Below are 14,208 nucleotides of genomic sequence, written 5' to 3'. Positions count from 1 at the left end.
CCAGGCCCTCATTAAAAGGAGGTGCATCTAATTGTTATCTACTTGTGTATTTTGAAGGAAGGAGGATAATATCTGACCAAGTTTTTTTTTTTAAAAAAAAGGCAAAACCCAAGTTAACCCATAGAGGATGCTGGAGGACTTGAGCTGCCTTTCAAAAAATCAGTCTGGAATCAGCAAGAAGCATAAAACTTAGCGAGTTTATCCAGTTTCTCTCACACAGCTGGACAATAACCGAGATACATACATTGTTCTACATTAAATATTGTTCATGCAGAGATAAAACAAAAATAGGCAAAGCTAAAATACAGAGATTTTTTTTTTTTTTTTTCTCCTAGCACTCAGCACTCATCATCATTACAACCCTGGGCAGAAGGCAAGCCCCCAGTCGTACCACAGGTATTCACGGGAACGCTTTCCAAATTCAGCCAGTCGGTAATTACTGAAACCGCTCGGTTTGAGATGGGTACAGAGGAGACAGCCTGCGAGAAGTTAATCAGAAAATAACCACGCTGACCCAGTTGTGCCGGGATCTGACTTTGAGGTTGCAGCGTTGGGCGGGGATATTGAGGAAGCTGTCTTAAAAGTAGACGCAACAAGATTTAGAAGACAATGAAGCTACGGCAGCAGGGAAACTCAAAGGTCTCTTGTTTGTTTGTTTTTAAGGCTGGGAAAGAAGAGAAAGGACATTATGAAATCCCACGCAAAGCCATGGAAAGGCAAGAGGAGAATGTGAAGTGCGAGCAACCAGTCCCGCAGCCAGCCGGGCACCCTGCACCTCCACCCCGGAGCCGTCCCTGTGACAAGCTGGGGTTGCCCATCCCTGAGCCCCAGCGTCAGGGAACCGAGACATGTTCGCTCCGCGGCTGCACCCACCCCACCAGCTCTCTATAAACACTTCCACATATTTGAGCGCTTACCGCAGAGCGCGCTCCACCCGGGGCTCTCACACGGTATCGCTTTCATCCGTCACGTGGGTCAAGCTCAGACGGTCAAATCCAACATCTTCTCCATCTCCCCTGGTCATAAAGCCTCCCCGGGAGTCACATATCCACCGAAACAACGGGGCGGCAGCTACTGGAGCCAGGGCTGCCCCAGGGCAACGTTAAAAATAGGGAGCTCGAAGAGTAGGAGCTGCCACTAACCACAGCAAAGCGAGAACCCGATACTGCTCCGGCAGCTCCCTCCGGCTCGCATTCGTGCCCGGTCTTGACTCTGCTAACGAGGGAAGGAGAGAGAAGAGTTGCCTTCTAAACCAAGGCAGGTGCCCAAGAACGATACGAAGCGGGGCTGTACCCCTGTCCTCGACAGCTCCTTCCCTGCTTTAGGAAGGGTCTTTCCACTGCTGGAGCCCAAAGAGGCATTTTTCTGCCAGGCAAAAACTTAAAAAAAATAAAAATTTGAAAGAGGACTCAAGACTCTGGAGCGAGATCGTGGCTGTCCCCTGTAGCAAGCCAAGGCGAGCCCCACTGCAGGAACTGGAGAAATGGCCCAAACGAGGACAGAACTCGTCCGGAGAGTCACAGCCCAAGGGAGCTGGGAGTTAGGGCAACAGCCACCCCAAACTGCAGCACCCAAGGGTGGTACAGAAAGCTAACACGCCTGTCTGGGGAGATCCTCGGCACTCGTCCCCGCCTGGGGGTAGGACCCTTGGGAGAAGCATCCCTGTGCAGGCACCGCAGGAACGGAGCCGCACAAAACTTGGGAGATCCCAGGAATGAGAGAGAGGTGAGCGCAGAGGACAGATGTGGCCAGGCACCGGCAGGCAAACCCAGAGGGGACGCAGCGCGCTGCCAGCCCCGCTGGGACAGCAGCGACAGTGCGGGAAGGCTGGCATCTCCCCGCTCCACTGCTGGGAATCCTGCTGACAGCCACGGGGGCAGCAGCAGGAGCAAGGGGGACGCGCTGGCGTTGTAGCACGGAAACACCCATCTGGAGAAGTACAACGTCCCCACTCCTTTACAGATGAACTACCGTGGCTGATACCACGGGAAACCTTTCCGCAACACAAGTCTGGACCCAACAGCGGTAAAAACGTAAAGAAGTCGGAGGAGGAGAGGCAGAAGCAAGAAAAGCAAATGCTGTTGTTGGGAAAGAAGGAGGAGAGGAGTTACAGCACAAAGGTGATGGGTAACCTAGAGAGATCCCAGACGCCAGAGTCAAAGAGCAAAGATACTCCCGTGGGCTTCTCGTGGAAGGGAGAACTGGGTGCCCGGAGAGCCACAAAAGACAAAGCTGAGAGCAAAGATGGCAAAGCACACTATTATTCTGTTTTAAGTGCATTTGCCCCTGGGACGCGATCTCAAACCGTACCTCAGACTCCCTCTGAGAGTAAGGCGATCCCACTCCAGCCACCGATCGGCTGCCTTGAGACTTATCTGGAATCCAATCCCACCAAAGCCTCACCAACTTATTCCACAAAATTAAAGCACAGTTTCTCCTGCATTTCTCCATTTGCTGAAATTCGTTATATTTGCAAGGAATTAAATGAAGGACTTGGCTGCATTGCTTTCACAGCACTGTATGCACACCGTGAAACTTGATTTTTATGTTGGTTTTTTTTTTTTTTAAATTACAAAAATGGCTCAATACTTTCCTCAACCTCCTGAGCTCCGCAGCACATAGAGTCCATATTATTACTGCTGTTATAGGAGACTGCGAAGTACAGATGACAGAGTCATCCTATCTGGTCTGGCTCTGGCCTCACAATAGAAACTTTGTTGGTAGAAGAACCTACGCGTGTAATAGTTGGCAGAAAACTCAACTCTGATTTTGTTGTACAAACCTTTGCTTTTTATTATGGTAAAAAGAGGAGGGGAGAGAGGGCAGACTCCCGGGGGGAGATCGTATGAATTTCATGCCCACCCACTTCCTGGAGGACACTCCTTATTTTTCTGCGTGTGCGCCTAAGCCCAGGCTAGTCATTTAGCACACAAAGACTATTTTCTTTGCTGCACATCAGCCAATATGGTACACGCCAACTGCGGCAAGAACGACAGACGAAAGCCACAGACACAGTGCTAAGCAACTTGTTCAGCAACGCTCAAACTCGCATGTAAACAAGAGAGGTTACAGTTGGGTTCCCAGTGCTCTCGCCAGAGAGGAATACGGGGATAGTCTCGCCCTGCTGCACTGGGATTTGCGTGCACTCCCCATTCTGGGAAGCTGACATGTAATACGCTGCCATTAGATTTCTCAAATCCCAGTGGAATAAGGGACCAGGGTTAAATAGAACATTACAAACATCCTTAATGATTTCAGAAACCGACAAGGCCTGGGACACTCTGCAACCGCAATGTTTGAGTGCGGAGCAGGAAATCGGCACAGGAGCAGGGCCAAGAAAACGTGCTTATGCTTCTTTCAGCCCTGCGTGGCAGAAAGCCGTACTTTCCCTTAAAAAAAAAGCTGATGATTGCAAAACGCTCTCTTCCCTCCACAAAGTTACCGTAAAATCACTTTTAACGAAGTTTTCACCCACAAGGATGCTACAGAATGTACAGGCTTCCCTTGCTAAGCAATGCAGACGTGCAAGTGTCATTTTCTCTGCTGCTGAGGGGAGAACAAAAAAAAAAAAGTCAGCTCGAATGAAAGGTTGATAGCTCTTTAATGGCACGCAGCTCTCCCGCTGCATCCAGCTCCGTCAGACTGGCCAGTACAGCTCCAGGTTCCACCAGAGGAGTCGCCTGCTTTGGTGGAGGGGCAAGGAAGCGTTCTTTTTTGACAGACAAATGCTACAGCTAACAAAAACCTCAAACAACTGATGAAATACGCAGGACTGGGGCTTGAAACCGGGCAAAGACATTGCAACGATACATAAATGAAGACGACATAGCGACAGATTTCTACAATACGCTATACGCTGTCACTCCTTACCTCCTTGAAACTTGCTTTTCTAGTCCTTCAGAGTTTTGTCTCATTAAATTCCTTGCCACTGTTCTGTTTTAAGAATGTCCTTGTTAAAACTAAAACACCTGTAAGCCTTCCCTTTCTTGCCTCTTATTGGGAAAAAGCACATGATCCTGGCGTTCATTCAATCTAAAGTGACAGATGCTACTGAAGAAAGTACGACAGAACTTCCCAGCCCCCTCCAATTTGAAGTTCTACCTCCCCAGCTGTAAAAAGATAGTAAGGAATAGCAAAAAAAAAAAAACAAACAACAAAAAAACCCCAAACCAAACATAAAAGCTAAGGCTGATTTCTTTCTGGTTACGTATTTATGGAACACTTGCTTTGGAACAAAGGTGATCAGCGCTCACAGTTTCTATTGTGCTTTCCTGGATGTCCTCAAGTCAGCTGCAGATACCCTCATTAACCAGCTCCGCTCTAGGAACGAGCTGCCAGTTAATTGCTGCTGCACCAACAGCCAGGGCGTTCTGACACACAACACAGGTCCTACACGCACACGCACACACTGCTGTTTTGGACAGCCGATGCAGTTTTACTTCTGGCAATGGAATACTGCGTCTGTAAAAAATACAGGGTTTTGGCTACCTGACCCAATGTTAAGGTAATCAAGTTTTGACCTTGGACTCCACGGCAGTGTTGGCGTAAGTACGCAAGTGCGTAGGACCAGAAACAGGCCAGAGACCCCGGCATCTGAAACAGCACTAGAACCCACAGCTATAATATGGCAGGCAATTAGCATTTACATATTTAAGCCTCAAGACAATCCGTCGCGGGCGCATCTCCCCAACTAGCAAACACAGGCATTTCGCTCTTAGCCTTAGCTGAGCGGATTTGCTGGAAGCAGCCGCTGCCTCTCCGTCACACTACCTGCATGCCTCTGTCATGCCCGTCTAACTGCACTTTCAGTTTGTGGAGCTCTTCGATCTCTCGGTTGTGGCGCTCCGTTTTGTGCCGCACCAAAGAGCGGTAGAAGTGAATGGTGAAGACGACAAAAATCAGACCCACTGGGACCATGATGATGGTGGAGACCAGCGCCGACTGCCAACCCGCGTGGCCGCTGGGCTTCTCGACGTTGGTGGTCTCGTTTTTCAGGATGGAGCCCACGGGCAGAAATTTTATCCAGCACAGAAGCACGACTTCTGCAAGGAAAAGGAGGATGCCCAAGACGGTGGAGAAGCCCCACGCCAGCTCGATGTAGGGGTGCATGCGCTCATGCGGGGACTCACTGATGGAGTTCAGGTTGTGGATGTTGCTCACTGCTTCCACGTTAGGCAGAATGCAGGTGCTGATGAGAAGGGCAAAGAGATGAACTGCCACGAGCACTGTCGTGCAGGCACTGAAAGCGATCAGCAGCATCTGGGGGTACTTGTACTGCACCTCCAGCTGCACCTCCACCATGGCAACCTGGGGGGGAAAGGAAGAAAAAGCTTGTCAACAGCTGCTGGTTTTCCTCTTTTCAAGGCTTTCATCCAGGAAAGCATCTTTATTCAGGAAGAGCGCCTAAGGTCAAGTACGCACTCAAGCGCTTTTTAGAAGGATCGTTTTCTGTTTCCCATGAAGACGCACACGAGTCCGCAGCTTGGCCTTTCTGAAGGCTCAGGCGCACGTTTCCGCGCTGTAGTTTGCTGAAATAACGTATCTCTCCTTGCAACCGTGAGCCATACGAACCGCATCAAACCAAAACGCGCAACAGAAGGAACTCATTAGACACCAAGTGGAGCTCGGAGGCAGCTGACAGCCTGCTAGCCCGCCCGCCCATCACACGTTCTCCTTCCGCTCATCGCTTGCGGCTGCGGTGCAGGAAGTTTCGACTTCAGGCGCGTAAAGAAAAGCAAAAGCGCGCAGCTCTTCTGGCCAGCCGCCAGCAAGGTTTCACTACCCGCCATGGGAAGCACGCAAGCTACTTCACAGTTTAAGTTAGTCCGCAGTTAAAATAGCTGCCTTCTATTCTCAGAACATTGTGCGTTCGTTTTCATTGCAAATATGCCCAGATACAAGTTATTTATATCCTCAAATTTCTCCCTTGAGAGCTCATAACTTACTGATACGCTCAGCAGAAGCGGACAGCTACTGCGTACGGGCGCGCTCAGCGACTCGGAGAGGAGCCTGTTGCCTCAAAACAGGAGCTATCACACAGCACGTCGCTAAAGCTGTCTATTTTTTCTTTAATCGAATAAAGCTTAGCAAGCAGAATAAGCGCAAGAGAGCAGGGGGCTCTTCTGAGATCAGAACTGGAATCCTAGTACAGGCCTCTTAACTGGTTTAGCACAAGAATTTGTAAAATTACCAAACCCACCCGCAAAGTAAAATAGCATTGGGTGGCGGCATCCCTGAAAGGACTGCAGAAACCTTTTGCTGAGAGAAGCCGCAAAACCGGCGGACAAGGCTGTCGCGCATTCCTCTCTAGTTACTCTCCAGCAGCTTGCTCGGATCTGCGGCCGCGCTTCGCGGTTTGCAGAGATACTAACCTGCCTGGCGGCAGGCAAAACCCGCGGGGATGCCAGGCGACCTGCAGCACAGCTTGCGGGACGCGTTAAGGAAAGGGGAAGGCGATGCTCGGATGTCTGCCTCAGGGCAGCGCCTCCCAAGAACATCACTAGAGGGCAAAGCCCGGACAAGCAGCTCCCTTCTGGGGGATAGGCAGATTTTGCAGAACGGACTCATGATTACGTTATCCAGACTTCGCACGAGACCGCCACCCAGCAGCCCCGCCAGCCTCTGTGTAACAATCTGCACCATTCGCTCTGGCATTACTTGTTAATAATATTATTCGGGCACTGGAAGATTTGGGGTGCGCTCACGCTCTCCCAGTTGGTAGCCCTGAAAAGGATTAAAGGGGACGGAAACACGTCCCCGCGTTGTCACGGCTGCTGCCTTACCTGCATTTACTTTGAAACCATCAGCAGCCTGAACGAGGGGATCGCAGCCGAGCCGGAACGTATCTAGCAGCAACTAAGATACAACACGGGGGTTTGTGGTGGCAAATGGTCAATCTCTGCAAGTCCAGATTTTATACCTACGTCAACTATTTAGGATATTAGAGACAGCAAAAATATTGGGACGGCTCTTGGACATTCCCAGCCTTTCGTTCCGATTAGGGACATGTGGGGTTTTTACCTTGTTTGTTTGTTTGTTTTTTAAAGGCTTTGGCTTGCGGTTTACAGTAGTTCATGTTGCATAGCGGAGAAAATAACGCAGAATTGGCTTCGCCATCCATTGCAAGGTCAATTTAATTAAAACACATTACACGCTGCCTTGCTTATGTTCTCTTTGCAGTTCCCCTTATATTGCTTCAAGAAGGAGATCAGACTTATTCTCTGCTGCACTGTTCTGTACAATGAATTTGCACAGAGCTGTGACTGTCAGTCACACCCTATCAGCCAGGAAAAGCTGCAGGTATATTGTTCATTATTGGGCGCTGTAATACCCAGAGACGTAGCATTCAGCAAGCTGAATGGGAATTGTACCTGCATGTTCAATTTATAGCTTTATATTAAAGCTGAAAGCCTGGCTGATGTCAACATATCAATTTCTACTTGTTATCCTTCGCATGAGCAGCACTTTTCAGCTAATTGGATGTTTCCTCCCCGACTAACCTATTCCCTAGGGCTAGCTTCAGCTGTGCAACGTGATGAATTTTTAACACTGACTGATGGCTCAGTAAGAGGTATTTCAGGGAAAAACATCAACAATCCAGATAGGGCAGCAAGGCAGAAAAACAGTTCATTTCATTTAACCCGAACAAGTACTGGAAAGGCGAACGAGCTCTTATTGCTTTACCCCGTACAGACTGTCATGTCGTTCTCTGACCGGGATAAGAGAACGAGGACAAGCTGACATAACCCATTTAAAAATCATTAAATATGCTGCTTAGTCTGTAAAACTATTAATATGTCATGCTTGATAGAATTATACTCTTCCATGGTAACAGCCCCCTTTTTTTTTAACCTCTTCCCAGAAGCCAGGGTGGCAAGGGCTTGACTTTGCAAGGCACCGAGCACTCTGCTGAGCCGCAGACCATTTCAGCACAGGCTTAATTTTAAGCTTGAGAATCACCCTGTTGAATGCCACACGCGGGTTTGCTAAAGGACCAAGCACTCCGCACATTTTAGAATTTAACTGCAATTAAATTACATGTAATTATGGGGCTTTTTTTCAGACCAGTATACTCCAGACTGTCCACAACAAAGATGATGCTCATCTTGAGAAATTTAGACCAGGATAGACAGTATCAGGCAAAAGGATGAGAAATAGCTTAACATAAACCGTGTTATGTTCACACAGATGGTTTGGCAGCCTGTAGAAACAATCACTCCAGTAGATCTGTTAGTTGGGGTTTTTTTGTTCTTTTGGATGGTTGTTTGTTGTTTGTTTTTTTTTTGTTTTTTTTGTTTTTTAAATCAAATACATATCCTGTAGCAACTGGACCAGTATCGAGAAGACTGATTAGCAGTAATAGCTCTTATTTCCATCAGGGAAATTATTAAGGAGGTTTCCTAAGGTCCCTCTAAACCTCCTTCATCTGCAGTCTCCCTGGGGCAAACGCAGTAGCCCTACAGCCCACCTCCAACCAGACCTGGCACTGGAAAGGACCCACAGCCTCCCGATCCGCCCTACTCCGCCAGAAATACCCGAGGTAGCATCAAGTAACGAGGAAGGTTCGCATTATTCTGCAGCCTGTCCAGAAGGAGCTGGATCAAAGCCACCGCCTGCTGATTAAATATCCATCAGCTCCTAATAATTTTCAGCCAATATGGAACCGGCTTGAATCAAACACACTGACAGGGAAGTAAATAAAGCCAATAGCCGAGCCCTGTACGGCATTTGTTTACATAGTTAAATGCACACGGGGCTTCAGGGAAACTATTTAACTCTAAATAACTTCTCTATTGTCATCGATAGCCAAATAGATGCTCTTATTAAAGAGTAAACATCCATGTATCAAATACCCGTGTGCCAAACGACCAGCGGAGAAACAACCTGGCAGGAATGGGTACCTCAGCTTTCACTGGAAGGTCCGGTATGATCGGCTGGGAAAAAGCTTGCTAATAAAGAGAATTCCTTCCTGCAAAAGCTTTTATTTCTGACAGTTACTGATTTCAAGTGCACTTACTATGTTAAGCTGGTGATTATAATTAACACTGTTTATACCTGTGTGTTTATTTGACTTGCATTTTAAACAGTTTAAAGAGAACATAAGTCAAATGGTTAATTTTGTGTGTTTGCCAAGGACTTTCAGCAACTTTCTGCTGGGCCAGCTGAGAAGGCACGCTTTGTTTTCAGATACGTGGTTCAGCCCCGCAGCGTGGGTGGGCTGCCAGCCCCCTCCCCGCGTCCCAGTGATGCCAGTGACAGCACACCCCAGCACGGGCACCTGCTCCTGTAACCGCGCTGCCTAGACAGATCAGTTCACAACAATAAAAAACGTTCATTTAATCATCACGTTAAAGAGAACAGTCACAAATGACAAACACAGAACTCAAGTAACCCAGAGGCACAAAGGGCAAGCACATGAGCGGCTTTTGGGAGTAAGAAAGCTTCTGCGTGAAAGAAATCTATGGGAAAGCACTCAACTTTCTCAAAATGCGGAGGCACCTTCTGCCATTTCGGCACACAAGCGTGGTTACAAACCAACACACGCTGCGGGAAAAGTTTTTGCGAGCATTTCTTGCCTGCAGTCTGTGAGCGGAGGGGAATGGCCAAGCGACCAAGCACCCTCTCTCCCCTGCAGCCTGCTCCCACCTAACTCCCCGCTCGCATTTTTCCAACTTCACTTTGGGTAACCGACTTTGCCATCCCAGGCTGTTGTAATGTTGATGATTCACGTTCTGGGGGGAGGAAAAAGCATCGGAAGAAGCTAAAATAAACGAAGGAAAGCTAACCGGAAAGTTCCCGAGATGGCTCTTCCCCCCCCAGCTTCTGAGCTGCAGGACGCAACACCTTCACATCACCCCGGCGCTGCCCTCTGCCCCTCCGCATTCAGCTGACAGACCTCAGGAACGACCAGACCTGCTCATTTTCCTGAGCAGAAAACCTCCCCCAAACAGGTTTCAGCTCTCACTCCCAATAAGCCAGAATGGAGAGGTTCACCCCGACACAGCACGGCCGTGCTTTGCTAACACCGCGGCTCGGACGGGTCTGAGCACCGGACTGCTGACTGCCTCCGTCTTGTTTATTTGCTGCTCCCTGACATGGTTTCAACCTACGCAGGTAGCTTCCAGATAACACCCAAGCGCTGCGCAGAAGCAATCAAGTACCAGGGATTATTCCCAATAGGCAGCACTGACAAAAATATACCAGGTTTGGCTCCCTGCAGGCTACAGAGTCCTCTGACACCGGGGCCGAGGCCGCAGGGCCTCTTCTCACACCTCAGCCTATAACACGATCTCCCCGATCACGCTATGCAAACTTCGCTCTGGCAGACTGTGACCCGACCTCCACCTTATTTTAGACACCGTGACCTGAAAAAACACGTACAGAAATTAAGATAATGTTCAGGAGCACAGCAGCCGCGGGGGCCCGGAGGAGCTCCACGCCCCAGCGCAACCTCCCGCGAAGGCGAAGGCGAAGGCAGCCAGCGATGAATGGCCTCGGGGCCCCGGTCCTGTATTGTTTAGCAACCATTAAAAAAAAAAAAAATAATAAAAAAAAAGCGCTGGTGGAGCATTTAGGATCACTTGCAGGTAGGGGATTAGTATTTCTAAAGGGCTGACTTGGGCGCGCGTGGGTGGACTGTCAGGCAGCTCAGGAGAGAGCCAGCCTCCAGCTCCCCAGCAGCAGCCAAGCAGAAGCCCCTAGGCAGATGCCTCCTGCTTCTTCACAGGAGGAAAACACTGATTAACAGATGATTTTAGAGAAGCAAAACCTTCACGATCCAGCAAGCATTGCTAGAAAGTAGACGTACCATTGCGAATCCAGAGAGCAGAGCAGAGGTTCTGCTGGAAGCTTTCAGTTTGGCTCGGCTCAGGTACAATTTTCTCCACGAAAGGGCTTGGACGGAGTGGTGGTTTGATGTGACCAATTCCAGATAGCTGCGCCGCACCCAGTCCCGATAATCCATGCCTTTCGTGCCAGGTTCAGAGCAGCAAGCAGGAGTGGAAGGATCCACCGGAACGTTTAATTCAGCACTCATGGTGAGAGGAATGCTGAGGGAATAAAATAGTTGCGCTCAAAAGGAGGTAGCAGACAGGACAAGCATCAGCTACTGGAAAAGCTACGTTTAAACAAAGTTGCCCTCGGTCAATAGAAAAATGATGGACCAAATACCACCACACTTGCGAGGCACAGAACAGGGAAAGGACCATCCATAATTGCTAAAAATGACCACGAGAACTAGGAAAGAGTACACAAGTAAACCTGGGAACTATTCCAGCAGGAATTCAGGACGGCTGCACAGCATCTGGCTTTTCATTTCAAAGCTGGCATCTTAACGTCCTCCTTTAATTCCTCCTTGCTAATAAAAAGTTTGTTTTACATAAAGACACTTAGGAAATAGGGCCCCCAACTCAACGTTTTGTTTTAAGCTGACAGTTAATTTCACAGTGTTTCATGGATTGGCTCCAAATGCATCTCCCCAGAGTACCAAAGTAACGCCAGTGAGCATGTTCAGGGAGTCGCTTTTTGCTCTTTCTTTGGATACCATTTTTTTTTTTCAGTTAAACCATTGCGCATCATAGCTCAGTTTAGACAAGCACAGATCTTTCCCAGTAGTCACAGAACTGAATGCTGTGTTGGGTTAACAAATGAACTTCCCAGGCTTCTGCAGCAGGAAGTTAAATTTCCTGAATTGCTCACGCTGCACTTATCAGCCACATCTGACCAAGAATCCTCTTCCCTTACTTCCACAGGTGGCCCTTAGCACGCGGAAAGGAAAAGACAATTCCAAGGGGAAAAGCGAGCTGCCTTCCAGGTAGTTTCAGCGTCTTCAGATTCAAGCGATTACACTGAAAGATGTAAGAAAGCAGCAGGACTATTTCAGGTGGTGACCGCCACAGCTGTGAGCAGGGACAAGCGCGAGGTCCAAACCACCGCCTCCGCACACCACACGGTAGCCGGACGGCTCTGGTGATCTCCATGCCATCCACGGACACACCACAGAATTCACTAAACGTTTGGAGCAAAAATTTCTCAACTCTGACAAACATCTGAAACTAGATCACAGCATCCCAGACTGGTGAGGGTTGGAAGGGCCCTCTGGAGCTCCCCCAGTCCCACCCCCCGCCAGAGCAGGGGCACCTCCAGCAGTGGCACAGCACATGTCCAGGCGGGTTTGGAATGGCTCCAGAGGGGGAGACTCCCCCCCTCTCTGGGCAGCTGTGCCAGTGCTCTGCCGTCCGCACGGGAGAGAAGTCCCTCCTCAGGTTGACGTGGAACTTCCTATGGGCAAGTTTGTGCCCGTTCCCTCTTGTCCTGTCACTGGGCACCACTGGAAAAAGACTGTTCCCATCATCCCGGCACCCTCCCTTTAAGGATTCGTAAGTATTGATAAGATCCCCCCTCAGTCTTCTTTTCTCCAAGCCCCAAGTCCCTCAGCCTTTCCTCATAAGAAAGATGCTTTCCCTAACCTCCCAAAGAATGGGAACCATGATTCTCTGATTTAACCCCACACTCACAACTCCATCACCAACCACCACGGCGGTGGCGGGGAGCAACCCCAGAGCTGCACCGCACAAGACCCTTCTGGCTAGAAGTACTTTCCAGCTCCGAGGAGGAGATGCATGCCCAGAATCACACCTGGTGTGGTACTAATTAGTCCCAGCGTCACACCTCAAGGTCACAGGCACTTCGCTGTTCGCTTGAGAGGAGCCCCAGCCCTGCTCGTGTCCCCCCCCCCCGCCCCACTCCACCCAGCTCTCCCAGTACACGGCCCACATGGTGCCAGCTAATAAACCCGCGTTCGCCGTGAGATTTGAGGAAGTGGCAAAGATAAAAAGGCCACCACCTGCCCACAACTCCAAATGCTATTACTAAAAAAGAACAAAGCTGTTCCAGGCACAACAAGACGGATTAGACTGCAGGCAGCAAATAAAGCATTGCAGGTCTTAAGATCGGCTGTCCCTCCTGAGCACGGTGGGCTTTCAGATTCCAGCCCCTTCAGACATAAGGATGGCAGCAGGAGCACAAGACTTGTTTTTCTGGGCAGATTTTGACAAGGTCGCTATTACAGCCCCTGCAGGACTCCAGGATGGCTCCTGAACTGCTCAGCGGTTTTCAAATTATTAAAAAGAAAAACAAACAACCCAAACATAAAAGAACTTCCACGCAACAATATAAAACCAGAACAGAATAACAGGAACAAACCTCACTGCTTGTTCTGAGTTTCCAGAAAAAGACAAGAATCACCTATTTTACAGAAGAAGGGGGAAAAAAAAAAAAAAATCTCTGCCCAAGCCTCCTGGGAGGATCAGAGCAGAGACATTCTGTGAGCAGCAAAGTTATGAAGCTGTTTCCTGTGACAACATCCTGTGTGGATTCTGCAACGTATAGTGTGGGGTGCATTTATTAGCTTTGTCCGCAGTTGGGACACTGATGGCCTCTACCCTGCCATTTATTTTCACAAAACGTGTAGGAACTTTGTATGTAGGAAATTTCAACCCCTGGGACAAATTCCATTGAAAAGACAAATGAATTCAGAGGTTACAGAGGGAGAGTAAGAGTACCCAATCACATCTGCTTCTTTCCTTAGAAAAATAAGCTAAAAATACCACAAGGATGAATTTTCACCCTGGAGCAGCTCAAGAGATGTTCCCAAATAAGTAAACAACTTCAGAATAAGGTCCATAAACACAAACATAGCCCAAATGGGCAGTAACAGGATGGCAAACTCACCTTGCTGGCTACAGACATGGAGAGATTGGGTGGAGGGCTCTGAGGGCTGAAACACAAGACCAAAGATGCATTTTACACGCACCGTATCTTAAGCAGTTTTACTCTGGAAATACTTTTTGGCCAGTTATCTGCGTCAGGGGAAAGTTATGCTGGAGATTTCATGTTCCTGCCTTGCAATGTTAAAGGTTCAGGACACTTGCTCTTACAGAAATAACTATCCTTCAGGGTTTTACTGCACAAGGCTGTTGAGTTTTGGATGGAGGAGACCTTTTCCTCAGCCTAACTGCCAGCTCTGGCCAAGTCCGTCCCAGCTGTGTCTTTACTCACTTCCGTTGCACCACTGATGCGTTTGACCCCGCTGCATTTCACACCGCTGAAGACAGAAAGCTCTCTGCGATTGCTACCTCATATCGATTTTGTTAATCTGTCCAGCGCTGTCCTTTGGAGCCGCCAGCGTAGCGGGGACAGCCTTTGCCG

The 14,208-nt window shown here is 48.9% G+C and overlaps 1 protein-coding gene across 2 annotated transcripts; it reads right to left on the bottom strand.

Moving 5' to 3' along the window:
• Window positions 1–3,610: 3,610 nt before the first annotated feature.
• Window positions 3,611–11,198, bottom strand: ORAI2 (ORAI calcium release-activated calcium modulator 2). Of its 2 annotated transcripts, none has more exons than XM_082493026.1 (2): window positions 10,775–11,198; window positions 3,611–5,307 (listed from the first exon to the last, which is right to left on the bottom strand). In XM_082493026.1, exons 1-2 carry the CDS (start codon window positions 11,033–11,035, stop codon window positions 4,762–4,764), a joined length of 807 nt encoding a protein of 268 aa, XP_082349152.1. In that variant the 5' UTR covers window positions 11,036–11,198; the 3' UTR covers window positions 3,611–4,761. The 2 variants fall into 2 exon arrangements, with proteins under 2 accessions (XP_082349152.1, XP_082349153.1); XM_082493027.1 differs by having other exon boundaries at window positions 10,808–11,198.
• Between the last annotated feature and the right edge of the window lie 3,010 nt (window positions 11,199–14,208).

Source organism: Vanellus vanellus (assembly GCF_965231255.1).
Source record: "Vanellus vanellus genome assembly, chromosome: 19".
Lineage (NCBI taxonomy): Eukaryota > Metazoa > Chordata > Aves > Charadriiformes > Charadriidae > Vanellus > Vanellus vanellus.
This window is presented reverse-complemented; position numbering and strand designations above follow the sequence as displayed.